This window comes from Camelus ferus, chromosome 20 (genome assembly GCF_009834535.1).
Source record: "Camelus ferus isolate YT-003-E chromosome 20, BCGSAC_Cfer_1.0, whole genome shotgun sequence".
NCBI classification, from domain to species: domain Eukaryota; kingdom Metazoa; phylum Chordata; class Mammalia; order Artiodactyla; family Camelidae; genus Camelus; species Camelus ferus.
This window is the reverse complement of record NC_045715.1, coordinates 2,698,852-2,726,416: the sequence shown is the minus strand read 5'-3', so window position 1 is coordinate 2,726,416 and position 27,565 is coordinate 2,698,852. Positions and strand designations below refer to the sequence as shown.

The 27,565-nt window shown below is 56.4% G+C and overlaps 1 protein-coding gene across 1 annotated transcript; it reads left to right on the top strand.

Annotated features, from left to right (window-relative positions):
• Positions 1-2,020: 2,020 nt before the first annotated feature.
• Positions 2,021-18,759, top strand: PXDC1 (PX domain containing 1). Its single transcript, XM_032462424.1, has 5 exons — positions 2,021-2,909; positions 12,047-12,138; positions 12,477-12,594; positions 16,187-16,298; positions 17,714-18,759. Exons 1-5 carry the CDS (start codon positions 2,654-2,656, stop codon positions 17,829-17,831), a joined length of 696 nt encoding a protein of 231 aa, XP_032318315.1. The 5' UTR covers positions 2,021-2,653; the 3' UTR covers positions 17,832-18,759.
• The last annotated feature ends 8,806 nt before the right edge of the window (positions 18,760-27,565 follow it).

Sequence of the window (27,565 nt, the reverse complement as noted above, 5' to 3'; positions counted from 1 at the left end):
ATAATTTTCAAAAGTTAAATGACTTTCAAATGTTTCTACAAATATGGCATGCCCACGTGCCAAGAGTGTATTCACCTCATTAATGGATGAGGAAATCTGTAAGATGAAGAAGCTGATTCAAAGACCATTTGCGGAAACGGGTTTATACAGTCCTTAAGCTATATCAAAATAAGATTGCTAGGCCAGGTGTGTAAATGGTTAATGTTCTACAGGACAATACATTATACCCTTTGAAGTTACCTTTTCTTTGGGACAAGAATTATTTTATTTGCTTCTCTACAAGTTGATACATAACCTCATGGGGTCTTGGCCTTCCATTAATAGTGAACAGCAACATCAAACAGTGGTGCGTTCTCCTAGAAAAGCACATAACCTTAGGCTTTAAACAACGCTTCAATATGTTGAAAGCATCACTATCCTTTTGGTCTTATTTCCAGATTTTGGATCATTTTTCTTAATAGATTAAAAAAAAAATCTGTATCAACTCAGTGAACTAAAAGTCAGCAGTCCGTGGTGTCTCGCTGTGCGTTTCTGCAATGATCAGTGACACTGGGCCGCTGCTATTTCTGCTCTCTGGTTCCAGGTCTCTTCAGACAAGCAAACATCGCTGACAGGAAATGCTTCCTCCTCTTTAGTGACCAGAGTGCCCCACACATCTGGAGGGCAGCCTCGCAAAGTCAGGTCTCCAGGCAACAGGAAGCCCTGGTTGTTCCTAGGGAAGATTTTGTAGGACGCATAGAAGCATCTTAATTCTGGCCTTTAAAGTTGCAGGGTTGCCGCTCGGCCCAGAGGCAGTGGGAGAGAGGGGCGCGTGCCCAGGGAGGATGAGGGGAGGCCTGAATGGGGCCTTGTCGGGGGCGGTGGGACTCAGCTCTGCCGGCTGCCCCAGCCTCCGCCCTCATGGCCCTCCTGCACACTAAGTGCTCAGGCCATCAGTCACCAGCACTTACTGTTTGCCACCACGTTGAGGGGTCTCCAGGTTGTGGAAAATACCTTCTCTTCCCGGTGTACTGAACTCGGGTGATGAAGTTTGAAGATGTGACATGGCAAGTCACTGGAGCAGCCTGAGTGAGGCTGGAGGTGGTGAGGGACGTGTGTGTGTGTGTGTGTGTGTGTGTGTGTGTGTGTTGGGGGCTGGGTAGCGGGGGGACACTCCTCTCTGCCTGGCTTCAGTCAAGTGACCGGCTGCCTGCTCTCTGCCCGTTCTGCTTCTGGGCCCTAGCTGGGCTTCAGAGACCTTCTAAAACTGCAAAGCACCCGTGTCAGGTCACTCCAGACACTGTGGAACCAACTTCCAATTCTTGGACTAACTTTTGATTCTTGAACTATCGTTTGAAATTACCTCCCAATTAGGAACAGCCTAAGGAACAGGCCGCTGTGAATCCCTGTTTCTCCGTGGCTGGCTGGCGCGGGCCTGCCGCGTCGTCTGTGCCGCCGAGTCCCCGTCTGTCTCCAGCCGCGTCCAGGCGGTGGCCCGACAGTGGCACGAAAGGAATGCGCGGGGGACGCGGGGCGGGGAGGGCGGACTTCGGCCCCCAGCCCGCCCCGGCCCCGGGGGATGGGTGGGCGGCGCGCAGACGGGAACCTGGCACATGGTCCCGGCACCGGGTCCCCGGAGCGGGTGCGCCCCGCCCCCGCCCCCGCCCCCTGCCCCGCAGTTGTGCGGACTGCCACCCCGTCGCGGGCCGCGTGGGGCGCGCAGCCCCAGGCCCGAAGAGTCCCTGAGGATGGAGAAACAGAAAGAGAGAAGACTCTCCGGGAACCCGGCGAGCGCAGGCCGGCCACCCCCACCCCGCCCTGAGTCCGGTCCCGTCTCGGCCGGCGGCTCGGGGCCGAGAGCGGTGGGAGGCGGCGGGCGGGCGGGCGGGCGGGCGGGGCGGGGGCGCGGAGGCGGGGCCGGCGCTCGGGTTTCCGCCCCGCCCCGAGGCCGGGGTCCCCGCGGCCCCAGCAGCGCGGGCTCGGGAGGCGGCGCGGCGCGGGGCGAGGCTGCCAGGCCACCCCTCCGCGCGCGGCGCGTCCTCTCGCCCGGAGGCGGGGAAGGCGGACGCGGCCGCGGCCTCGACGTCGGCGACCGCGCCGCCCGCGATGGGAAGTGCCTTATAAGCCGCCGCTCGGCCGCCCCCGCGGCTCGTCGCCGCGCCATCCCGGGGAGCGCGCGGAGGCCGGGCGGACCGCGACAGACGCTCTCCGCACGGCCCCGGGCCCCGGCACACCCGGACTCTGGCAGGCCCCCGACCATCTCGTCTCTGGACAGATTGCGGAAGGACCTGGGCCTGACCCCGGCTCCTGGCGGATCCCATAGTCTATCCCTGATCCGACCCGGGATAGACTTCAGACGGGTCCCAGCCCCGGACTGACCTCGGGCAGACCCCCGACCGGCTCTGGACAGATCCCGGACCAATCCGACTCTGAAAAGACCTCACTCCGGCCCTAGATAGACTCCAACCCCGGTGGGCTTCCGGAAGACCCCGGCCCCAGGGGGACCCCGGCTCCAGGCAGACCCCGGACAGACCCCGGCTCCAGACAGACTCCGGAGCAGTCCCTGGCGCCGGGCGGACTCGGGGAGAAGCCCTTCCCTGCAGACCCCGACCCCGGGCGGAACCGTCCCGGGCGGGCGCGCCCCCTGCCGGCGGGGGCATGCACGGCCCGCGGCATGGCCTCGGCGGTGTTTGAGGGCACGTCGCTCGTGAACATGTTCGTGCGTGGCTGTTGGGTGAACGGCATCCGCAGGCTCATCGTCAGCCGGCGCGGCGACGAGGAGGAGTTCTTCGAGATCCGCACCGAGTGGTCGGACCGCAGCGTGCTCTACCTGCATCGCAGCCTGGCCGACCTGGGCCGCCTGTGGCAGCGCCTCCGCGACGCCTTCCCAGAGGACCGGCCGGAGCTGGCGCGCGGGCCGCTGCGCCAAGGTGGGCGCGGGCCCGGTCTCGGGGGCCTGGGGGGATCGGGGCCGGGGGCTCAGGGGACTCTGGGACAGGGGCTGGGCGGGCTCCAGGGCTGGGGGCAGGGAGGGGGCGCAGGGGCTGCTATTAAGCGGGGATTGTGGCTCCCCCTCCCGATACTGGACAGGGACACTCAGACCCCTGCCCGCTCCCAGATGCGGGGGCGCCCAGGCGGCAGTGGCGGGAGGACGGAGTTGACGGCGCACGAAGCCCGGAGCCCCAGCGGCGGAGGCCGGCAGGACGGGTGCCTTTGACGGTCCCCGTCCCCAAGGCCAGCCACCGGCCAGCTCCTGTGTCGGGCGGCTCAGGCCACCGCAATCCCCGCCCCGGCCGCAGCAGGAGGGGCGCGGGGGAGGGGGCGGCGTTTGGGTAGCGTTGAGGGCATCGTCCAGCCCGGGCCGCGCGTCTGGCAGCCCCCTCGGAGCCCTCCCCGGGCAGGGCCGCGCCTCCCCTCCCCGGTGACCGACAGCCCGAGTGCGAGGTGCCACGCGGCCTCTGTCACTCCTCCGGAGGGGCCGCCCAGGGTGGGTCCGCATTCGGGTTTGATTAACCGTGGCCGCCTCCTCCCTGGCCTTGTGACTTTCCTGGCTCGCGGGGACTGGAGTTTTCAGAGAACTGTGGTGGCTTCCCGTTTCTTACTCGTGTCCGGGGGCTGGCCTTTGGAGGCCTGCGGATGGGAGGCCAGAGGAGAAGGAGGAGAGGCTGAAGTTGAGACCCAGGACTGGGGTCCCCCCTCCTCACCGCTCCACCTGTTTGACCACCTGCAGCTCTGAGAATCTGGTGACACTTCCCAGAGTCTTCCTCCAAGCAGAGACCTGGGGCACCTTTGGGGGCATTTCCTGAAGGCCGTCATCTATTGGGGGTCTCCTCTGCTGCGGTCTGCCTGAGGTCCTGAGATAATTTCCACTTCCCCCTGGTGACAGCCTCCACCCCAGCGTGTGAATTATGTGGATAATTAGCTGTTCTCATGACACATCCTCTGGCAGACACGTCACTTGGAAAGGTTCCTAAAGCCAGCAAGCTTGCAGGCCCTGAGCGAGACGGGCAGCCTTCCAGGCCCTGCGCCCCAGGTCCCCACCGTTTACAGCCCCTCTGGACGTCGCTTAGTATTATTTCAAGCTTGGCAGCCATTTGCCTTGATTTGCTGTTTGGGTGTGTGTGTTATTTACTCACTTTTAAAAATGTACCAGTTGAACACCCAAACCGGGATAGCTCATAGGAAGGAGCTGCAGTTTATTCAACGACTTACGTCTTTTCTGGAACAAGTCGGGCCGTAAACAAACAGGAGCCCCTGAGAGCTGGCGGAGCGCCTGCCCTCCCCGCCCCTCGCCCCCGGTCAGGTGACCCCGCTCAGGTGAGTCCAGGCAGACTCGGGGACTCGGGCTCCCCACGGCCCCTCCCCTGTAACATGGTACCTAAGGCCTACTTTTGCGTGAGGACTGGCGTGTGTGGTACCGGGGTTAGCAGTAGCGTGGTTTCCGACTTCACCCCCAGCGGCTTCTGGCGGGGGCTTAAGACAGCAGGGAGGAGGGTGTGGCTTCAGTTGCTGGGGGCCTGGCGAGGACACCGCGTTCCCCGGAGCAGAAGGCAGGTGAGTGTGCGCCACCTGCCCCGCTGTGCACCCCCCGGCTCTGTCCGTCTGCGCGCGTGCTCGCTGTGCTGCGTCTGCTCTGGGCCTGCGAGGTGTCAGCTCTTAGAGCGCCTCCACGGAGGGGGCCACCTGCTCGAGAAAGGTCCCAGAAGAGGGTGATCACCAGGGAGGGAACCAGACTGAAAGGGCTGTGACAGCTGCTTTCAAATCTCCAAAGGCGGAAAAATCAGAAGTGGGCATGAGGTGTGTATGTGGGGGGGCTGTTGCGGGGGGGTGGTGCCTGCGGTGGGAGTGGTTAGAGGCTCCGTGTTGGGTGTAAGGGACTTTCTAACAGCCTGACTTGCTGGCAGTGGGAGCTCTTTTCTCAGCTGGAGTCCTGATCGGGGTGGGGGGGTGCCTCCTGCAAGGCCCTCCCAGCACCCCTGGAGGAGAGGAGATGGAGGCCTGGGGCCAGAGGAGGGGCGACATTCATCTCTGCTCTCGCCCTCGGTTCTCTGCCTGGGGGCGAGCTGGCACCGCCCCCGGCAGTGCCTGAGCTTGTTGTACAGGCAGACTCTGGGAGTCCTTCTCCTTTCTCAGGCCCAGAGAAATTGTTTTCTAAGTAAAATACGTTACAGGAATAGAAAAGAAGATGCCGCCTCGTTTCCAGGCAGGTTTATTATTTTCATGAACGGATGGGACACCCTGACCGCGCACGCGGAGGGCGTCAGGCATGTGTGCTGTCCAGGGCTGCCAGGCTCCGCGGTGACCCCCACCAGAGCCCCTCTGTCTAAGTTTCCTGAACTGTTTCTGGGTTGGGTTACACTGTCCTGCTTGGCTCATCAAAAAGCTCCGTGAGCCCTGAACCCTGAGACGCCCCAGGGCCCTTGGTCAGAATCCCCCCATGGTGGGGGCAGGGAGGAGGCTGGGGTGAGGGGGGCCGGGCACCTTTCTTTTCTAGGGGGCTGGCTTGCCCTGAACAGTGCCAGCACAGACGTGGTTCTCTGCTTGGGAGTGTCACGTGGGAGCACAGACCACGTCCTGTGACACGGTCCTCCGGCTCAGTGCTGCCGGTGGACGAGACTGCTCTGCTCTTCCGCTGACTTAACTTGCACGTCGTGCATCACGTTATCTTGAAAACAGACATCTCGTCGTCCTTTGCAACGTAGGCTCACTGGGAACATGGGGCACAGCAACTGGACAGAGGGTGGGGGGCGGACAGGGGGCTACAGCTCTGACTGCAGTGTCTCTTCACCCCATCAGAGCCCCCCAATTCCCACATGAGGAAGTCGAGGTCCTGCAAGATTGGGTGACACCCCTAGGGACACGAGGTCAAGGTCAGGGTGACCCTCCTGGGGGCACAAGGTCACAGTCAGAAGGCGTCAGGCTAAGCAGTTGGAAGTGCTGAGTTTGGAAGCAGGCAGGCGAGGATAGGTTCTGGCATTGTCACCTGCTCCCTCCACGTGACTTCAGGCAGGTCAGTCAGCACAAGTCCCCACTGTGTGACTGATGGTGGGGCAGGGCCATTGTGAGCACTGAACAGTGAGGACCGCGTGACTCTGCCCTTGGCTCTGGAACATGCAGTGTCCCCTCGCCCAGAGTCCTCCCGACAGGGGTGCAGACGCGGCCTGCCTCCTCCCATCTTGGCCCCCAGCGCCCAGAGGTGGGGTCACCCTGAAACCTCTGTAGGACCCCTACCCACCAGGCCTGTGGCTTTGCTGGTCCTGAAGTTAGGATGTGGTGCTTGTGCAGGTTGGGCTGGGAGGTGGTGTCACCGGGAGCAGACACCATGGACTCCCTGGGTCGTGTGTGTGTGTGCCCGCGCGCGCGCCTGCCCATGAGGAAGAGAACCGCCATGGGGGCACAGCCTGTGGGGAGCCCTGGCTCCCATTGCCCCCAGGTGTTTGTAAGTCCTGTTCCGCCCCCGTCCCCTGATGGGCACCTGGTACAGCCGAAGGCAGGCAGTGCTTCAGGATCAAGTGCTTCCTGTTTTGAGAGCCTGGAGCGGCTGGTGTGCTCATTCCCTGAATTCCTTCCACGTTTTAAGGCAGAGGAGGCTGAGTGGCTCCTCAGACACGTCAAGGCTGGAGTTCGGTAAGGGGACTCTGCTGGCGGTGGGAGAGTGAGGAAGCCGTCCAGGGAAGGGGGGGTCAGGGAGGGGCGTCTCACAGGTGTGGGAAGAGGACGGGGAGGGAAGTCCCCTCTCTGCCCCTTCCTGGGTCCTCGGTGGAGGGAGGGGCTGCGAGCCTTGGGCGGGAGCGGGGTCAAGGAGTGGGCCACCCACAGGGGAGCCTGTGGTATCACAGGGCCTCCCGGGCTCCCAGGGAGGTGGGCCTGCCGCAGGGATGCTTAAGTGAATGACCACCTCGCTGAGGCTCTCCGGCTGATCAGTGAGGCCCCACTTCCCAAGTGGCGACCACCTGTTAGAAGACAGGCACTTAGGAAGTAATCATTGAAAGTTTTTCCTGGAAAACTGGAAGTATTTCGTTTCCAAACTTTGTCTGCTGCTCAGCCTTGAAGGAATGTAGATGTCTCTTGTGCAGGCAAGGTGACCCTGTGACCCTGACCTCACCCCAGCCATCTGCTCCCCTGGACAGTGTGTGCACAGGCTTCTGAGATGTGATTTCTTATCTGCTCAGTTTGAAAGTTCACGTTACAGAAAAGTTCCCTGGGGCTCTGCTGTGGGAGTCTCCCCTTAAGAGACCGATGTTCTTTGGGTAACGGACGCTCCTTCCCGGTTGACCTGAGAAGCATCTGTCTTCACTTCAGAATTTTAGCAGCAGAAGGTGCTGAGTTATATTCAGACCTGAGTCCATGTGGGAGGAAGCGGGGACAGTTAGCAGAGGTGCTCAGCCCGGAGCCTCCACTCCCGGAAGAGGGACGGGGGACACAGGCGTCTGGGGTGAGGACACTGGTCTGTGTTTGCTCTCGTGGATGGACCTTTGTGCTGATAGCAGCGTGTTCAGTCTGGGTCCCAAGAATGAGTCAGGCGTCTGTGTTGCCAGAAAGATGTTAACCCTGGAACCGACAGAAGCCAATTTTCAAGGCTACACTTGTTTGGACAGAAAGGACGCCCTGACTGCTCGAGGCTGAATTTTAACCCCAAAGGTGTGTAAAATTGACACACTGCAATTTCTGTACAGCCGTGTTATCAATCATTTGGTTTCAAATATTTGACTCTTTTGGGCTGTACCTGCATAAATTTGTGACATCATAAATTGTGTCGAGTGAAATCTTAAAAACAGATTAGTGATTATGCTTTATCAGAAATTAGAAAGTTCCCGGGGCTGTGAGGTCTTCTGAGTCAGCCGCCTGAGAGGAGAACCTGGACGCGGCAGGTAGTCGATGTCCCCTCCTGTGGTCCTCACTGGACTGAGCCCGCGGCTTCCACGGGCTGCCGGCGCCCCCTGCTGGCCGGCTCTGGAACGACAGCCTCATAACCCAGAAGGGTGTGAGGTTTCCTGTCCCACTATGCGAATTCACAATGGTTGTACCCGCCTGCAGTTTTTAAATGACAGTCTCAGACAAGATCCCCGCTGAGTTTCCGTTCCATCAGCAGTATCTGGAATACAAAAGCTTTTGATAATCCTAAATTATTGTCCTTAAGCACATTTTTAAAAATAAAGTTTAAGATAGATACTGTACACAGGTGACATTTGGAAAAGCTCTAGCAGTAAGTTACAGCCAAAGCCCTTGGGTCACAAAGTTAAACCCGGCAGCGAGAACAGGAGCATCCCGACTGCACGTCCTGAGGGGGGGCAGCAGCACGCCGTCTGTCCCGGGCCCCGGGTTCTGCACCCACCTCACGTGGTGCTGCGTCACTGTCACTGTGGGGATCGACCCTCATTCCGGGTGTGCCAGCAGGTGCTCAGCTCCTGTCAGTTTGAACTCGAGAAACATGGTGGGAAGGGCCCCAGTGAGTTCTGAGACAGTGAGAAATTTTAAAAGGAAGATTTACTTCATTTCTGCACTATGGCCCCAGAGGCCAGGTTCTGGGTTTGTTTGTTTTAATGTTTTCCATCCACATTTAATACACCTGCTGTGTGATGGGAAGCACTTGTAAAACAATGGTGGGGGCGGAGGTGATTTCCAGGCCCAGGAGAGGAGGAAATGCAGACTTTGAAGAAGGCCAGGCTGTTGGGAGCAACGTGGCCAGTGGTGTCCCCTTCCTGCACTGATTTGGGGTGTGAGAGGGGCCCTCCTGGGGCGCGGCTGCCTCCGCCCTGTGGTACGTGCCAACCTCACCCCTGTGCTCGTGCTGGGGTCAGCGCCGCCCGCCGCCCAGGAGGCAGGTGTCAGTCATCCCAGCTGAAGCTCCATGAGTCTCTACCTTTAATTGGCCGCAGCCCCTGGGGAAGACCTTGTCATTGTTCCTGGAGACGGGTTTCCTCGGAGAAAGGAGGACCTGCTTCAGGAAGGCTGATCCCTGTCGCCCCTTGGTTGTCACCCAGCAGCTGCGATGGGGACATAAATGATGGAAATGTACCCCATGCAAAGCCAGACCTTAAAAAACGGCCACCTGTCACCTCCGTTCAGGCTGGAGGGATTCCAGCATCCTCCTTTCCCCCACTGGTGTGTCTTCAGTCCCTTTTGTTCTGAAGTCTGTTTCCATTTCCAAGGACCTCTCAGAAACAGAAAGACAGGTAAAGGGCAGCAGAAAGGTGTGCTGTGTCCACAGATGGAGCCAAACTAGGATGGCCGGTGTCTCAGTGGATTTGATGCCACCAGCGGTCTCGGGCAGCTCGCCTGTGAGGCCTGGGACCTTGAGCCCGCCGGCTGGGGTCTGGCTGGGGTGATGCCCAGAAGCACGAGATGCGGGCTGATGACGCAGGAAGGTAACTCGTACCTGACCTTGCTCTCTTGTGCAGCTTGACTCCGTCAACGCACAGCTGGCGACCACTGGCTCCCTGGCGTGTGTCAGTGTCGGGCCTGTGTTGGTGGCTGGGACCATGGGCACCTCCTGCCCTCAGGTTCGCAGGTAGACTTGGGGACACAGGTGAGGGAGCAGTTCCAGTGTGGAGTAGGAGGGGTAGATGGAGGTCTCGGGGAACCAAGAGCAGACCAAGCCCAGGGTCTGGTGGGGGCGGTGGGGGCGGGGAGCTTCACAGACTGGAAGGCGATGGGTGATTTTCACATACGAGCTGGAGGTGGAGGAGGCCAGTGGGACTGGATCTCATGTTTGGACCCTTCCCCCGGGGTTGGGGTCAGAGTGTGGGGAGTCGCAGGGCGCAGAGCTGGCGAAGCAGGCTGGCCCCCGAGGGTCTGTACACGGAGCCTAAACACTGATGTGCTTCCGGAGGCCTGGCCACACACTTCTTTCCTTTCTCTGCCTCCTTCTGGAAAGCAGGTCACCAAGAAGACAGATGAAGTACAGGACACCAAGTAGGTTTGAATTTCAGATAAACACTGAAAAAGTTTTCAGTTTGTCTCTCCGTACCAGTGCATTGTTCATTGTTTATCTGAAATTCACATTTACTTAAGTGTCCTGTGTTTTACTTGCTAATTCTGGCCGCCCTAAAAGAAGAGCAACGTACAGCAGGATGTATGTATCTGACTAAATGGTGCCCTTGGTGGTTGTAAACCCAACCATGGGCCAGACCTGCTTTACGTCCTATAAAACGCGTGCGAACGTGTCGTATGCACTGACTGGACGGAAGGCCAACCTTCCTGTTTATCGCACCTGCAAGATACAAAAGCACAACTACTGTGTCATAAACTCGGTCCATTTAGTGTAATAAATGTTGAATCACAGCAGTAGTTCTGATTTAGAATGAGGAAGCACTGTGTGGGGATGATTCACATGATTGTCTTCTCTCTAAAAACAGCTTTTCAGAGGATTTTTGCACTGTCTCTCTTTCCGTCTGTAGACTTGTCCGTAGCAAACAGGAGATCTCGGAGCTCTGTGTGTGTGTGTGTGTGTGTGTGTGCGCGCGCGCGTGTCTGGAATTCTAAGCAGGGAGCTCAGGGCTGGGCAGGTGGCGTCCCGAGACTGACCCTGGCTGTCCCTTCTTCCTTCTCCTGGCTGCCCCCAGCCTGTGGGGTGGGTGAGAAGGGGACAAGGTGGTCCGGCCCCTTTCTCTGGGTGACACTGGGGTGTCCTGGTGGGGCAGGAGCAGGGCTGTGTGGACGAGGCCCGTGGTCTTCAGGATGACTGCCTGGGCCCGTGTGGCTGGGGAAGCTGGGCAGGCAGACAGTGGGGACGCCGGGTGGGCAGGTGAAGGGGTGCCCGGCCTGCACTCCAGGAAGCGAGGGAATGATTCTGGGCTTTGACTCAACAGTGCCCCACTTTGTGAGAGGACCCCCAGCTGCAGCCCAGGATTCCAGAAACACCCCCCGCCCCGGGTCTGGGGCACGCTGGTTTCCACGGACCCGGCGTTCTGTTCTGGGGCCTCTTAATTTCAACCGCATAGTCCAGGAAGTCAATTTTTACCACTAGATAGAGTTAGTGAGTTGCCTGCAAAATGAAAAAAGCCTCTTTCGTATGAAACCAAACCAAACCAGAACTTCTGAAAACTGAGCATTAGTGACTGAAAATAGTTCCGGCTCTCAGCCTCCGTGGTCTGGTCGGAGCTCACAGAGACCTCATCTTGGGCCACGTGAAATGCGCTTGGCGGCTGAGGTGCTCCATCCGGGGGAGGCTGATGTATCCGTGCCACACCGCTCGTGCGGAGACAGGAATGCACCCCAGTCTCCGTGCCGCCAGCTCTCGTGATTTAAAGACAAAACACTGCCATTTCTAGCAGCCAGTCAGGACTTCCAGAAGCTGTGAGGAGGGTGATGTTTGGGCTTCTGGAAGGTGCTGTGAGTCATGCCACGTTGGTTTTCTCTGGGAAAAGAGCTGGGGTTTTTTTCATCCCAAACCCAGCGTGTAAACAGCTTGTCTAAATATGGACTTCGGGCCGCTCTCCCTTCTGAGTGAGACGCCTGCACGCCGTGCAGTGTGTAACTACTTTTACTTTAAACTGAGCACCCAGTTCCCACACCTTGTGGCCTTTCTCTTGCTTCTGAAACAGCCTGCACTCTGGAGCATGTGTCTCTCTGAATAAATCTACCTTCACTCAAAAAAAAGTTTAAAAAAACATGGGCTTTGTTTGCACTGACCGCGTGGCCATTGCTGCCGTGGTCAGCAGAGCGACCTTCCACTGTGTCCTGGGGGGCAGCTGGGTCCCAGGCCTGCAGCCACCACGCTGCTGGGGGCCGAGCGGCAGCCCTGTCCAGGGTGATGACGGAGCTGGCCAGACTGCTCCGCTCCGGGGGGGAGCTTTCAATGGTCCACCTGTGGCTTTCTGTGGTCGGCGGCCGCTCCAGTACACACGCTAATCACTTGTCGAGTCATTGAAACTTAGATCAAGGGTTGGAGCGGGGCTTTCAGGGCAGGGCTGCCCCTCACGAGGCGGGTAAATCTTCCCAGACATCTACGGAGCAGGACCCCGGGGTGGCAGCCCTGCCGAGGTTGCCGGTGGTTCTGTGTTTCATTTGGGAGCACACCTCCTGGTCTGTATTCCTGCCTGAGCCGCTTGCATCTCCATCCTAGGACTGGTCGCCATAAAGGAAGCCCACGACATAGAGACCAGGCTCAACGAGGTGGAGAAGCTGCTCAAGGCCGTCATCAGTATGCCGCGGAAGGTGGGTGCCCGGCCGCCTGCGGGTGGGCTGCGATGCGGGGAGGAAGGGCTCCCGGGCCCTAGTGCCCCGCGTTTTCTCCGGGGAAGAAGCGGAGGTGGGGCTCCCAGCTCACTGTGAGGTGGAGGGAGACGCGTGCGAAAGCCCCGCACAGACCCGGCCCTCGGAAGAGGTAGCCGTTGTCCGCACCGGCCCCGGCCTGCCTGTGCCTGGGCCCTGCCTCCGAGCCACGTGCGCGCCTGGCGCGGGTGGGGGACGCAGGCCCGACGGTGGGGTCAGTCAGGCCGTCGGAGCCACCTGGCGGGAGGAGAGTTTTTAGGAACGAACGTGTCTCTTCTCAGTATTCCAGGTCCGAAGTCGTGCTCACCTTCTTCGAAAGGTCTCCCCTGGATCAGGTGTTAAAGAACGACAACGTCCATAAAATTCAGCCCAGCTTCCAGAGCCCGGTGAAGATTTCGGGTAAGCGGCTGCGGGAGGCAGGCGGTGCCCCGCGGACGGCTGGTCTTCCGGGCGCCGGGCTGCCCTCTGTCCCCGCGCGGGCCCACCTTGCCCCCTGGGGACCCAGAGAGACGAGCCAGCAGGGGTGGCAGTAGCCGGGGAGGGGCCGTGTCCGGATTTTCACCAGCCGGCGTTCCTACCCACTGACCTGCGCTTTCTGCTCTGCCTGCTTCCAAAGCGAGTTGTTTGGCGTGTAAATTGGTCCACCCTCAAACAGCCGCGACGGAAGCATCGATGGGGCGCGAGGCGGTGAGCCGCGGGCCGCGCCGTCCGGCCGGAGCCCTGGGGTGCGGGGGCCTCGTCCGCGCTGTCGGGTCTCCCCTTCTGGCCGCTGCCTGCGGGTCCGGGCGCGGAGGAGAGGCCTGGCTCCCCAGGACCTGGGCCGCACGCGTCGTCAGGACGCTGGGCTTCGTCTTCGCGCTGCTCGAGGCGGAGGCGGCTGAGGGGCACTTCGCAGGGAGCCCCCGTGGGAGAGCTGGGGGCCCGTCCGCGAGTGCAGAACCTTCTCTAAGGAGCCTGCAAACGGCCGCCGTCCATCCGGGGTGGGCGTCTGCGGCCCTGAGCCCGGGCAGCCCGTCGGTCCTGAGTGGGCGGTCCCAACACCGCGCCTCTTTTGCTTTATTTCTTCCTGTTTTGAGCAAACGGGAGAGTGGAAGAATCCTCCCAGTGCCTGGTGCTGGCGGCAGGCACTGGCCCACTGCTTCGGGTGACCCCGAAAGCCCCAGGGGTGTGTGGGGAACAGGCTGATGCTGTCTGGGTAACTCGGGAGGGAGATCCCAGCCCTCTGTCTTGGTGCCGTTTTTATCGGTGATTTGGGTAAATGCACGATCCAGGTTTATCCTAAAGTGCTGAAAGGATGGAGATGGAATTTTACGGGGAGAACGTTAGGGTCCCACGTCGAAGGTTTTAAGTACATACTTGGGTCATGGCGAGGACTGAGGACAGAGGGTTTGGTTCCCTACTGTCCATAAGCTCAGGAGGCCTGGGGTGCAGGGCTAGGAAGGCGGGGGCTTGGCCTCCCTGGGCAAGCCAGGAGCCTCGGTTCTGGGGGCATCGAGCTCCCCTACCCAGGGACACTGCAGAGGAGGAGTCACAGTGTCTAGGGGCGGGGCTCCACTAGATGGCGCCAGACGCTCGCGGTGTGAGAACCAGCCACCTCCCGGGGCCGGGGTTCTGGGAGGCGCGTGGCCTCTGTGCTGATGCCTTGAACATCCTTCACTGCATGTTCATCTGAAAGCTCATCATGGAGGCTAAGAAGACTTACATCTTCTGCACCATGGCTGTGTCTGTCCCTTAAAAGGCAGCATCCACCTCAGCCTTGGCCTGGCTGCTTGGATGAATTGATATTGGCTACAAAAATCAGATTATTCAGGTCTGAGAAGCCTGGAAATGAGTTATAAATTCATTTTTCACTAACCAGGCATCTGTACAGTCTCAACCTTAATTTTCACCACATGGGGAGAGTCTTGTCCGCCAGGTTAATGAAAAGGCATGGCTCCGGGCTCTGTTCTGTTGCTGGAGGACGCTGGGAGTAGGACAGGAGAGGGACTTGGAGAGGGAGGCAGCTGCACTGTCTGCTGGGAAAGGGAAGAGACGGATCCATGAACTCAGGAGCGGTAGCATGTGGGGCAGGTGGAAACAAAGCTTTAGGTTAAAAAAAAGAAAAGAAAAGAAAATCACCACCAGGTGGACAGTGGGCATCGTTGCAGAAAAGATCACTGGTGGTCACCGAGATCAGTGGGCCGAAGTTTAAGGAGAAACAGGATTTGCACAGTCTCAACACATCCCCACCAAGATATTGCTTAAGTGCCAAGAGGAAGATAGTAACCTGACTTGGGAGAAATGTCCTTACCCGAGAGAGCAGAGGACACCCCAGGAATAAGGCTGATGATGCCACACCCCGATCTGGGGCTCCATGGGGAAGGCGCGTCACTGCAGATTCCCGAGCACAAGGACACCGGGCAGACGGAGGCCCCGTCCAGTGAAAGACTCACCAGACTTTTCATGGTCTCCTTGCGACTTACAGGTCCCCCAAGGCCACTTGGGCTTTAGGGGTGCTCAGCCAGGGATGGGAGGGTGGGGAAGAGACAGGTGCTGGTGTCTCGCCGAGACTGGCTGACCACAAAAGGCCAGCCAACCTGAGTTGTCGCCTCTCCAGAAAGTAAAGTGGAGATCTGAGCAATGTACTTGGCAAATCTGATGAATGGTCATTTCATCCTGGGTTGGGGGAAGGGGAAGAAATCCACTCTTCTTTCTTTTTTTGTGTGTAGTTTCCCTAATTCTTTTCACATGGAGGGAAACTCAACTGAGACCCAAATACCTAGAAAGATGAAAAATAAACATCTTAGTCTGGCTGCAGCCATTATGGAAAACAGTATGGAGATTCCTCAAAAGACTAAAAATAGACTTACCATATGACCCAGCAGTCCCACCCTTGGGCATATATCCAGAGGGAACCTTAATTCAAAAAGATACATGCACCCCAAAGTTCATAGCAGCACTATTTACAGTAGCCAAGACATGGAAACAACCTAAATGTCCATCAACAGATGACTGGATAAAGAAGCTGTGGTATATTTATACAATGGAATACTACTCAGCCATAAAAAGGATAAAATAATGCCATTTGCAGCAACATGGATGGACCTGGAGAATGTCATTCTAAGTGAAGTAAGCCAGAAAGAGAAAGAAGAATACCATATGATATCACTCATGTGTGGAATCTAAAAAAAAAAAAGACAAACAAACTTATTTACAAAACAGAAACAGACTCGCAGACATGGCAAACAAACTTATGGTTACCGCTGGGGGAAGGGGGTGGGAAGGAATAAATTGGGAGTTGGATGTTTGCAGATGCTAACTACTACACATAAAATAGATGAACAACAAGTTCATACTGTACAGCACAGGGAACCATATCAATATCTCTTAGTAACTTATGGTGAAAAAGAGAATGAAAATGAATATATGTGTGTATACGTATGACTGGAGTATTATGCTGTACACCAGAAATTGATGCAACATTGTAAACTGACTGTGCTTCAATAAAAAAGTTATATATATAAAAACAACAAAAATTACCTCAACTTGTTCATAAAAAGGCAGCTTTAATACAAAATTGTATAAAGTAAAAGGTGAAGTTGCCCATTTGGTTGCAAAGGCACACTGATCTCCTTGACCCTGGTGGCAGCCCCAGGCGGTAGATAGTGGTCCCCTCGTCTCAGACACGGGGGGAGGGAGCTTTGAGAGGTCAGGTTACCTGGGCAGAGCCTGGCCTCAAACCCAGAGTCTTTTTCCTCCAGCTTTAAAGCCACGGGGAGGGTGAACGGGGAGGGGGCTCGGAAAACCCGAGCGTCTTTCTCGGGGGGAGGTGCACCTCTTGGCTGGCACAGGCTCAGCCCTGACTCCGTGCGGCCAAGCGTCCTCTCGGTGTGGGGGAGAAGGGGGCACAGTAGGTGGGGGGGGGAGTAAGGAGGTCTGTATGAGCGCCAGACTTCAAAACTTCAAGACCTGACCCCCTTCCAAATACCTCCCTTCTTGCTTTCATTTTCAGAAATCATGAGGTCCAATGGATTCTGTTTAGCGAACACGGAGACGATCGTTATTGACCACAGTATCCCGAACGGAAAGGACCAGCACCTGGCCGTGGACCCGGCGGAGCACCTGTGAGTACGCTGCTTTGACTCGCGTCTTGTTCGCGGATCCCCAGCCGGTCGGCCGGTGCCGGGGCTGGGGCTCTCGCCCACACGGAGCTCCGCAGGAGGGCAATGGATGAGGCCAATACTGGGGACTTATCGAGGTGCCCACTCCTCCCACAGGACAGGGAGACTTGATTCATAAACCCGTGGGGACAGAGCTCCTTGGACTGAGCATGGGGGACACTGAGTTGCCGCCCAGCTTCAGGCCTGTGCTGTGCTGGGCCCTGAGGGGTCTGGGGACCACCCGCCTCCTCTCTGGGGCCTGGTCTCCTGGAGGGGGCATCCCCTGCAGGTTGGCCTTGCGTCGCCTCCCGGGTGGCCTCTGTGTGGCTCACAGGCCTGCCCTGGTCGTGGGATGCATGGATTAGAGAAGACACCCACCATCCTTTCTCAGATGACAGACCTCGGGACCCCGATGAGGGCTGTAGGAGAGCCCGACCCCTGGGTATGCTTCCGGGCGGCAGCCTGAGGGGCGCCACGACTTGGCTTTGGTGACCGTCGGGGCCGTGCCTGCGGCTCTCCCAGCTGTGTGAGCTTGGGACGTTACTCCCCTCCCCCGGCTTCCCCACGTGGGCGCGCTCGCAGGGTCTGTGAAGAAAGCTCACGACCCGCGGGTCCCCTGAGCTAGCTGCGGGGCCGGCTCCGTGGGTGGGAGGTTGACGGGGCAGCCCCCGCCCCTTGTTTGGCCTGGTCCTTAGCTGAGGGGGATGGGAGAAGCACCGGCAGCGTGCGTTCCCCGCCTGGGGGAGGCCCTCGTGCGCGTCTGCTCTGTTCGCCGTCTTTGACAATTTGGAATCTTTTTCCAGCTCAGGAGGCTGAGTCCGGGTCAGGAGGCGGGAACGTCTCCGTTCAGGGGGAATCGAGGTTGGGAAGGTGTTTAGGGGACCTCTCCCGGGGGTGCAGGTCCCTCCCTGAGCTCTTCCCACCCCTCCCCCGTGTCGCCCCCACACTGAGCACACGCTCCCTCTAGAAGGGGCCCCTCCGCCAGCCTCCTCCACTCCCACCCAGTGCCTGCCCTGGCCCCACCTGCCTCCCGGGTCCAGGGGGCTGTGCGCATGGTGGCCCGGGCCACAGTTGGATGAGGAGCCGTGACCACACGGCCCTCCTCCCTTCGCTGCCGATGTCCGTGCCCAGCACGTGGCAGGTTCCCGGGCCCGGTCCACTGCTGCGTCCCAGAGCCTGACACAGAGCAGCTGTGTCGGAGAGAGAGGTGACCGCCCCATGAGGGAGTGGCCAGGTGGACGAAGGCCTGGGCAAACACTGCTCAGCGAGGGGACAGTAACAGTCTCTGAGGGGGTGAAGCCGGAGCAGGACGTCTTTGGAGTCGGGGCGAGTCACTGAGCCAGCCCGGCCTCACCTCTGTGCTGTCGCCTCTGTTTCAGGTTTGACAGCGGTGGGGAGTTTGCCCCAGAGCTGGAGGACGGCGACGACCCGGCGGCTTATGTCACCAACCTGTCCTATTACCACCTGGTGCCCTTTGAGACGGACATTCTGGACTGAGTCTCCTTGGGTCTCTCCACCCCCCTGCCCCACCGTGGCCACGGCCCTGCTGCCTTCGCTGTGCCGGGGACGGCCACCCCACTGCCCGCACCCTTGGAGCCAGGTGTCCTGTGAGTGGGGACCCCATGTCTCCAACAACCGGGAGTCAGGTCACGGGGGCCTGGCGCCCCTGCTGCTTCTAGAGGTCTCCCCGTCTGCACGGCATCCCTGGGACCTGCTGCTTCCCCACGTGGAGGAGCCCCAGGTCCCCACAGGGACGTCCCGGGGCTGGGGCTGGACACCCACGCCTCCTCCTGGTGGGTAACCCAGGTCCCTCACTTGATAAGCGCACAAAGCATTTCGTGTGAGATTCTGAATTGTCACCAAGTTGGGGACGGCACAATGGTGTGTGTACTGTCTCCCCAGCTTCCCCGGGAACTAGGATGTGCGGCTGTCATTTCTGCTTTTCACCTGCTCCCCGGACACTGGGCTGTGTCAGCCAAGGGGTTGCTGGTGGAAGGCTGGTCCTGAGCCGGGGAGTTGGCCATGGGCCCGGGGAGCCACTGGCCGGGGCCCGGGTGACGGGCACCGAGTGTGGACGGTTCTCCCAGGATGAGGGAGCTCCCGCCGGCGTCTCCTCGGCCCTCCTGTGCGGGGTCACAGCGCTGCGGCACGGCGGCCGAGGTGCCCCCTCCTGCCTATTACCAGGCTCTCAGGGACATGAGTGACGCATTAACCTGAGAGCAGGGGGGTCCGGTCGCTGAGTGTCCCCAGCGGGTCTCCCTTCACCCTTGGGGAGGCCTGCTTTCTGTGTGTGTGTCTCCTCACAGAGTCTATTAATGACCAGAACTGGCTCATGTAAATAATAGTAAATTATTGAGTCCTAATTCTTCTACACAGTCTGTTTTTAATCTATTTTAATTAAATAAAACACATGCTTCTACTTTTACTGACATGGGAGTTCCTGTCTAAAGGCGTGGCTGTTTGTCTTCTCTGCCAGGCGGGGTGGATGCCCCACCCTGCCCCTCGGGGTGGCCTGAGCACTCTGTGTTATGTAGGAAATGCGTCGTGGCCACCCGAGGGGATGATCTGTCTGAACTGGAAAGTAAACAGACAGCTGGTTCTTTTGACGTAGGGTTTTCCCTTTCCTCCGTGTCCCTTGTTGGCCCAGGGGAAGCCTCCTCTGTGGCCCAGCCGTGAAGCACACGGGGGCCTGTGGATTCCCCGTCTCCCTCTGCCACCCAGCCGTGTTCAGGGTCGTGCAGCCGGCCTTCAGAGAGGCTGTCCCGTGGCTGATGGGGCCGACCAGCTGCCTTCCCTCTCTCAAGGGGTAGAATTCAGTTCTGCACAGGGCAGGGCTTCCTGCCTGGCAGGGTTAGAATCCGTCACAATCAGTTAATTACCATCCAAGTCCCAGTGATTGAGTCCTGGGTTTTCCTCATCTTCCGTGGCCCATGGAGGTGCTTCCCCCGGCCTGTCGGGCCTTGAGCTCTTCTGCTTGCCTGGGCGGCATTGCCCCTCAGGGCCTTAGCTTGCTCCCCAAGCCCCCTGTCAGCTCTCCCTGAGAAGCTTCCCTGCTTCCAGTCGGGGCACAACGAGATCTCTGAAGTCCGGTCAGATGTTTGGATGCTTTCCTATAAAACACATCACAGTGCTCTCTGGTTCCCCCCTCCCTTTCTTTTTCTGGAAAAACATGATCTTATAGACCCACTTATGCTCCCACATTTGAAAGGACTTGACATACAGATCAGCGTTTCTTTAAGTGCAGTGAGAGATGGTTACGGGTGGGAAGGCAGTGTGGAGGGGTGGGGACTGTGGCAAACAGGGAGCCTGTGCCCCACGCATGGGAGCAGCTGCTCTGCTGAGCTTAGCTGATTGTTGACTGGGTGCTGTGGGCCCAGCATGGCCCGTTCTCCCCGTCTTTCACTGGAAGCCGGAAATCCGACTTCCTATGTGAAGTATCCCCATTTTGAAGTGTTGCAAAAAACACTACCAGAAACTTGACCGAGTGAGAGAATCAGGAATTTGCAGCCTCTAAACCATTAGTTGAGAGAATCGGCACAAGAGGGCTTCAGGCAGGCGGGACGTTTGTGCTCCTGCACACACAGCCTGCTTCTCCCCTCACCTGCTCTGGGACATATCCCTCCCGCCACACGGCTGACCAGGTGGCCTTGGCGGTGGTGGCCCGACACTCCTTTATTGCTGACCAATGTGAGGACCGCCGTCATGAGGTGCGTTCCCTGCGTTAGGTAGGCTCCTGCGGGGGCTGCAGGGGGGCAGTTAAAACAAAGCTTTTAGGTTTTTTGGCAAATCAAATCATTTAGGTCACCTAAGTTTCCTATTTGAAAGGAACCTTCAGTGGATGCTAGTTAAAGGCAGAGGAATCACCCCCTCTTTGTCTTGTAAATCCTGGATTTCACGCAAGAGGCTTGCTTGGAGCAGCAGACGCACGTGTGGATGTGGTCCAGGTGCGCCCCCTGCTGGCCCCACAGAACTGACAGCGCTGGGCGGCTCTGCCCCTGTTGGGGGACAGCCGACCCACACCAGCTACCTGGTAATATCCGTCAGGTGTGGTTCTCACGGATGTTAACACCCAGTGACAGGAGCGTACGTAGGCGTATGGACACCAACCTGCCCTGAGCGGTGTGTCCTGACCGTCTCCACCTCCTCCCCCTGCGGACAGAGTGTGTTCTTGTTCTTCATTACGAGGGCTTCTGTCAAATTACAAGCATGTTTACTGCAGGTGAAGCTTGCCCGCGGCTGAGCCGCCGTGCCTCCTGCAGACCAGTGTTCTGCTCACGCTGTTTTAAAATGTAGGTTTCATTGTCATTCAGGTATGGAGGGGCCAACAGATCAGGGCACGACTGCTGTCAGAAGATAGCTTGTCACTCTCAGGTCCCAGGACAGGGCTCACCACACCACACAGGGCCACACAGGGAAGCACCAGGGTTGGTCGGGGGGCAAGGGGGGGCAGGGAGCTGTGGGCAAGAGTCTTCCTTGTGGCTTTTAGGGAGGGAAGGGGTGAGCCAGCTTAGGATGGGCCAGGTGGAATAGCTTCGTGGACTGTGGGGCGCAGGGCTGCCCCAGTGGTCCGATACCTGGTTCTGGTGATTCTGGGAGGTGGACAGTGGCCGGCACGTGAGACCCCAGAGAGGAAGCAGAGGGGCTGTGGGCCCCAGACGGGTTGGTTTGAATCTGGAAGGTGCTCTCCAAGATAAGCCGTCAGCTGTCTCCTGGAACTGGCCCATCCTGTGAGAGGGCAGTCTCTCCAGGGCCAGCAAGGCCCCGAGATGTCTGCCCATCAGACACAGAGTCGCTGCACATTCCAGCGCCGGGAGAGCTTGTCGCAGCGGCGGGACAGGTTCGCACGTCCCCCAGACACCACGGGCACCCGGGCAGAACTCACTCTCCGGGAATCCGTCTCTCTTGGATTTTCAGTGCCCCTGGGTGCTGGGGGGATGGGTGTAACTGTCCCCCTCCCAGAAAGAAAATAAGAAAAAAGAATGAGGACGTGTCAATGACACTTTCTCAGTCTGGTGCGGCTGCTCAAGGAAGACAGTTGGGACTGGGCCCGAGGATGACCAGGGCCCTGGCTGCGCTCTCCTGGGGCCGTGGGGATGGTCATTCGGCTTCCTGGTCACTAGGAGCAAAGGGGAAGCCTGGGTTCCGGAGTTCCCAGCTTGTCCAGGGGCAGCAGCCGGATGTGGGGCTCCTCCCCCAGGCAGGTAGGCTGAGATCGGGGCTGCTGACTTTGCTGCAGCCGCTGCCGCGTTCGCCCCCGGGGAGCCTGGACTTGAGCCTGGATTTGCTGGGCGCCCGGGTCCCCAGCACATGGGCCTTTCCCAATCCTGCCTGTTCTGTGCGGATCCCTGACAGCTGCCTTCCTCCGGCAGGTGCCCCGCTGCCCTGATCCAAACTGTGGCTGTGGCTGTGGCCCTGTCCCGCCATGGCCCCCAGACGGCCCGTCCTCCGCCATCAGAACGTCCCGTCACCACGAGCGGGGCTTCCGGTTACCAAGAGATTCATTCCGTCTGTGCTTTACAGACGTGTGTGTCTCCCCCCCACCCCAGCTCAGAGCCCACATCACAGCCATTCTGTGCGGCTGGTCTGCACGGGGAGGTCAGGAGCATCTGGGTGATGGGCTGAATGGAGCACCCCAGGAAGTGGGTCTCCACAAGTCTCTTCTAAGAATCGAAGGGGCCTGGGGAGACTTCACCATTGATTTTATTACCATCTTGGGAGTCAGTTTGAAAGGCTGCCTCTGAGTGGGGCCAAGATCACGCTGGTCTTGGGGGCTCTGCGAACAGCCTGACGCTGGGGATCCCCCCGCTTTCTCTGGAACCTGACGGCTCCCGTCTCACACACAAAGCTGCCAAGCCTGGTCTCGTAAGCCACGGGTCCCCGCTCCTTCCTGACGTCTGCCTGGAACAGGTCCAAGCTCTGTTCCGCTGCTAACCTCTGTCTGTAATTGTAGCTGCACTTCAGGGGTGAAGTGGGTCCTGCGGCAACCTTCTCGCCCAGCCAGGTGGTAGTGACACGTGTCACAGCTGCTCTGACAAGTCACAGCCGCGGCAGAGGAGCTGGAAGTCTTTGGGGCCAGACAGACCAGGGTTCAGATCCGGCTACACTGCAGGACTGGTCACCCTAAGCCATCACGTGACCCTTCTGAGCCTCAGTTTACCCAGCTTTACCCAGTTCACCAGGAGTCATCAGAAGTCCTTCATAGCTTGTCATGAGAATTAAGTGAAACAGAGGGTGGGAAACTCTTTGCAGTGTCTGGAAAATAACGTGTGGTCAACCGGTGATGGACTCTGGCACCGGACACCTACTTGGGGAGCAATTTGTAGTAGAGTTTGGTCCAGAACAACTTATATTTGTTTCCCTAAAGATGAAGCGAGAGGCTCATGTTCACATTCGCAAGTTTACGTCCCAAATGAGCACAGGGAGGGTCAGAGGGTTTGCAAAACCTCCTCGCTTTCCTTCACCTCATGAAACCTGCCCCAGACGCTGCTTTACCCAGAGCTGCAGACGCCTGGTCGCAGTGCGGGGAGGCACCCCTTCCTTGTACTGAGAATCCTATCAGGGGTCAAAGTCCCGGCCCCGAGGGAGGACTCCGAGGTGCAGTCCAGGCGCAGCCTGTGGGCGGGGGGGAGCTGCCCGGAAACAGTGTTGAGCGTGGACCCTGAGTGGTCCTAGCGAAGCCGCGGCGGGGGTGGGGGGGCCCGGCTTTGCCTGGGGTCCTGTGAGCCAGGGGCACGGGGGCTGGGAAAGCCCTCCCTTGACTTCACCTCCAGCTCTCAGTTTTCAGGAGGACACTCAGATTCGGTTTATGTAAAGCCATCCTACAGCTGTGGTCATGGCTTTGGAAGCCCTGTCTCCTCCTTCCCTTTCTTCTGCTGCGAGCTGAAGGAGAGCACCTGGGCTTTGAAATCTAGTTGAAACCTGCATTGCTGCCCAAAAGAAGTGGTTTGAAACCCTTGCTGTCCCCATCCAGTCAGGGCCCGGGGGCCTGGGCGGGCTTTCCTGAGCAGGTGGTTAAAGTAAAATGTGGAGAGAGGATAAGTCGGGGAGGGGGTGCAGGGAAGAGCAGCCGAGGAGAGGGAACAGCACCTGCAAAGCCCCTGAGCAGGAACGTACTCAGCCCCGAGCTACTGGACGCTTGTCTACCAGCTTCTTCCCTGGGCTGTCCAAGAGCAGTGAGGGAAGGGGAACCAGTGGCCCTCACAGTGCTGACACATGTCAGGCTGGCTTCTTTCCAGGGCTGTGAACGCCCATCTTCCGATGAAACCCCAGAAAATTTTGCTCTCCCTACAAAGGGGGAATGTTTTGGGATTTAGAAGTTTTTGCAGCAACAGGGACCCAGAAAGCCAGAAGTGCCCACCTCAGGGGGACCCACCTGCCCCAGCGGGCCTTGACGGATCGGGGGACACTGTATGATTCAGCAGCCGCCCTCACCTGGATGGCGGGACTGGCTCGCTGGGGGTGGCTCCTTCTCTGTCACTGCCTTGTCACACTGTGTGAGGAAGCCAGCTATAGCATTGCTCAACGTGGGTCCCAGCTGAGCCTGAATTATTCATGCTTGCTACATCAATTATTCAGACGATGAGCTGGCGTGCGCAGGCCGGGTTTGTAGAAAACAAGACCCCTGAACGGCATTCGGCTGGAGAGATGCGGCCCCGTGGTCTCCGGTGCTGGTGGAATCCGTGTCTCATTCTGACCTCAGGGCTCTTGCTGGAGGGAGCGGTGACCCTGCTGGCGCTCTCCAGACAGGGAAAGGGACACGGAGGGGCAGTGTGGCTAGACCCCGTCCCCCGGCCAGGCTCCTGCAGTCAGATTACACTTGATCTCAAGCTGGTGGTGGCTCTGCCAAGACGTCTTATGTGTTTGCATTCTCCATTGTCTGTGGTGAAGGTGTTTGCGAGTAGTTGTGAAACACATCTCCGGCAGAAATCGTAGTCCTAGTGCAGCGGGCGTGAAATGGAAAATCCGCAGAGCTCAGGCCCCGGACGAACGTGGAGCCTCCTGTCCCGGCCCCTGTGCTCATCCCGGCCCCTCAGCCACCCAGTCTCACGGCCTGGCCCTGGACTCAAATTACCCGAAACTATGCCAGCCCCAAAACAATACACCAAACTCTGCCGCCTCTGGCTGCAAACTCTCGTTCTTCCCTGCTTGCTGGCTACTCAGTTCTCACTGTTAAAAAAAATTACTGCGGTGAAATAGACACAACACAAAATTCACCATTCAAACCGCTGGTGGGTGAAGCTCGGTGGCGTTAAGTACGCTCACGCTGTTGTGTGGCCATCACCACCGTCCACCCGCAGGATGCTTCAGCTTCCCCGGTGGAACCTCTGTGCTTAAAAAAGTTGAATTCTATCCCATGCAAACCCCAAGGTCATCAGCTTTCCTCTATCCTCTCTCCAGCTGCTCTTCTAGAGCTTAGAGTTATGCAAGGTAGAATTCACATTTTTAACGCATGTACACTTACAGGCACATTTTGAAAAGCACAAATATGAAGAGCATCAAAGTGACTTCTTCACGCCCTCTACGTTTGCTCGTAAAATCACACAACAAAATTCTGAAGAGGATGGGGAAGTAACTCAATACACACACTGACATTTTTCTTCTCTGACCTGTTGTGTCTCACTCCTAACGAAGCTTCCGACAGTAGCGGCCACAAAGATGCTCACAATCTGATGAGACTTTAACTCCCCATTGTCAGTCTAGATCAACATGTGTGTTCTAAGGGAAAACGCCATTCTTGAGATTCAAAGCCAAGATCGCAAACTAAAGGGCTACAGGAAGCCTCTCTCCCGCTCCATAAACTTGTCCTTAAACAATTTTAAGGCTGAAAGCAAGTTTACAAAATTTACCAGGCATCAGGAAAAAACAGAAAATCTACTTCGAAGAGTAAGAGTCAAAATTGTGTGGCCCATAAAGGTAACTCAACTAGAAATATATTGTAAGGACTGAGATTTTAATCTTAAGGCTGAGAGTTACAGTTGCAGGGACACCTAGAACTAGGCTCCTCTGTGAAGCCTGGAGCCAGGGAAAGATTATTTTGTGTCTGAACCAAGACTAAGAAAACTCTGCCCACGGCCTACAGACGTGACCAGGAAGCAGGTTTCTGGCCCTGAACTGTGGGTGAAAATAAAACCAGCTGTGAGAAACTGGAATCCGTAGCTTCTGCGGAGAATTGACGTAGGACCAGGATTCTTTGTTGTTGTTGTTACTGATTTTCTTGGTTTTGTATTCTATTTATGGATTATTGACGTGTAGATGATTTACAATGTGTTGGTTTCAGGTGTACAGCAAAGTGATTCAGTCATGCAGATTCTTTTCCACCACAGGTTATTATAAGATATTGACTATAGTTCCCTGTGCTGGGCAGCAGGTCTCTGTTGTTTATCTGGTTTATACATAGTAATGTATATCTCTTAATCCCAAATTCCTAATTTTTCCTTCCCATCCCCTTTCCCCGCTGGTAACCACAGTTTGTTTTCTAGGTCTGTGAGTCTATTTCTGGTTTGTAAATAGGTTCATTTGTATCATTTTTTTAGATTCCACATATAAGTGACGTCATATGATATTTGTCCTTCTCTGACTTACTTCACTTACTATGATAATCTTGGTCCATCCGTGTTGCTGCAAATTGTCCAGAATTCTTAACACTACCCATGCAGGGTTAAAATCCTGAGAAGTTCTGGAATAGTTTCAGAGGCAATTGAAAAACATTCCCATAGGAACCCCTCAACAGCCCAGTGTGTCTCTAGGACTCTGGCATCAGGTGATCCCACTAAAGATGAGCTCACAGACCAAAATTACAAAGCAGATAGGGAATTCGATCAAACCTTGCCCCAATACTATGGACTAAACTGTACAATCCATGGGAGAAAAGCATGCAAAGAGCTATGGATAACAGCAATCTAATGATAACTTTAAAACAAAGAAGTAATAGAATGTATAAAGCAAGAATAGAACATTTTTTAAAAAGAACATTGGCTTTGGAAATCAACCAAATAGAAATTTTAGAAAAGGAAAATGTACTCATTGAAATAATAATCTTTAATAGACAGGTTGAACAAAACACGACTAACTGGAAGGAATAGCTGAAGAAATCATCCAAAATAGAGCCCCTTTGTGGTGTGAGATGTAAAATGCAGAAACGAAGACGGAAGACATGAAAGCCCTGACAGAGGCGTGGAAGCCCCAGGGGGTGAGAGTGGAGGTCAACGGGAGGGGCTACGGTCAAATAGAAAATGCTGAGACTCCAGAGCTGAAGACAGGACTCTTTATATTGAAATTGAAATTGTGCTGAACCCCAAGGAAAAGAAACACACTAAGTAACAGATATATTTACAAAAAGACCAATGCAGAGAGATATCTTAAAATTACTCAGAAAAAAAGTACAGATTATCTACAAAGGGATGACAACCAGATTCTTCATTACCAATGGCAAACGTCAGAGGACAATAGAATAGTATCTTCAAGCTGATGAGAAAATCATCAAAAGCCTAGACTTCCATACCTAGCACAGCTATCCTTTAACAGAGGGCAAAATAAATACCTTTTCAGATGAACAAAGTCTAAGAGATTTTACCACCTACTGATCTGATCTCTTGCTCAAAGAACCCTAAAGGATTCACTGTATCAAGAAGAAAAATGAATCCACAAAACTCAAGTCGGGCGAAAGAAGCATTGTTAAGCAAAGATACTAGAATGACCTGCTGATGGCTTTCCGTAAAAATTGGCTCTTAAAATTTTAATAACTCACTGCACAGGGAAGATTAAAAACACAGTGGAGTTTTGGTACCAGACAGAAATAACACAAAATATGGGAGAGGGGTTAGATGTTTCTGCCTTTCTGAGGAATAAGACAAACATATTGATCAGCTTTTTGCCTTTTAAAAATGTGAACTATGAATGCATGTCAAAAATGAGGTAACCAAAAAAGAATAGAAATTGTTTACAACTTCAAAAATTATAGAAGGAAAAGGGAATAAAGAAAAGTGATCCAGTAGAAGGCAGGAAAGGAGAACAAAAGAAGAAAAAAAGAACAGTAAATAAAACACACAAAAGAAGATGGCAGGAAAAGTCTAAATATAGCAGTAATCCAATCAATGTAAATGGATTAAATTCGACAATTTCAAACACAGACTCTCAAATCAGATTAAAAACTTCAAAATCCAGTCAATTGATTTTTCAAGAAACACACCTAAAATTTAATAATTCAAAAAGTTTATTACTAAGATAAAGGT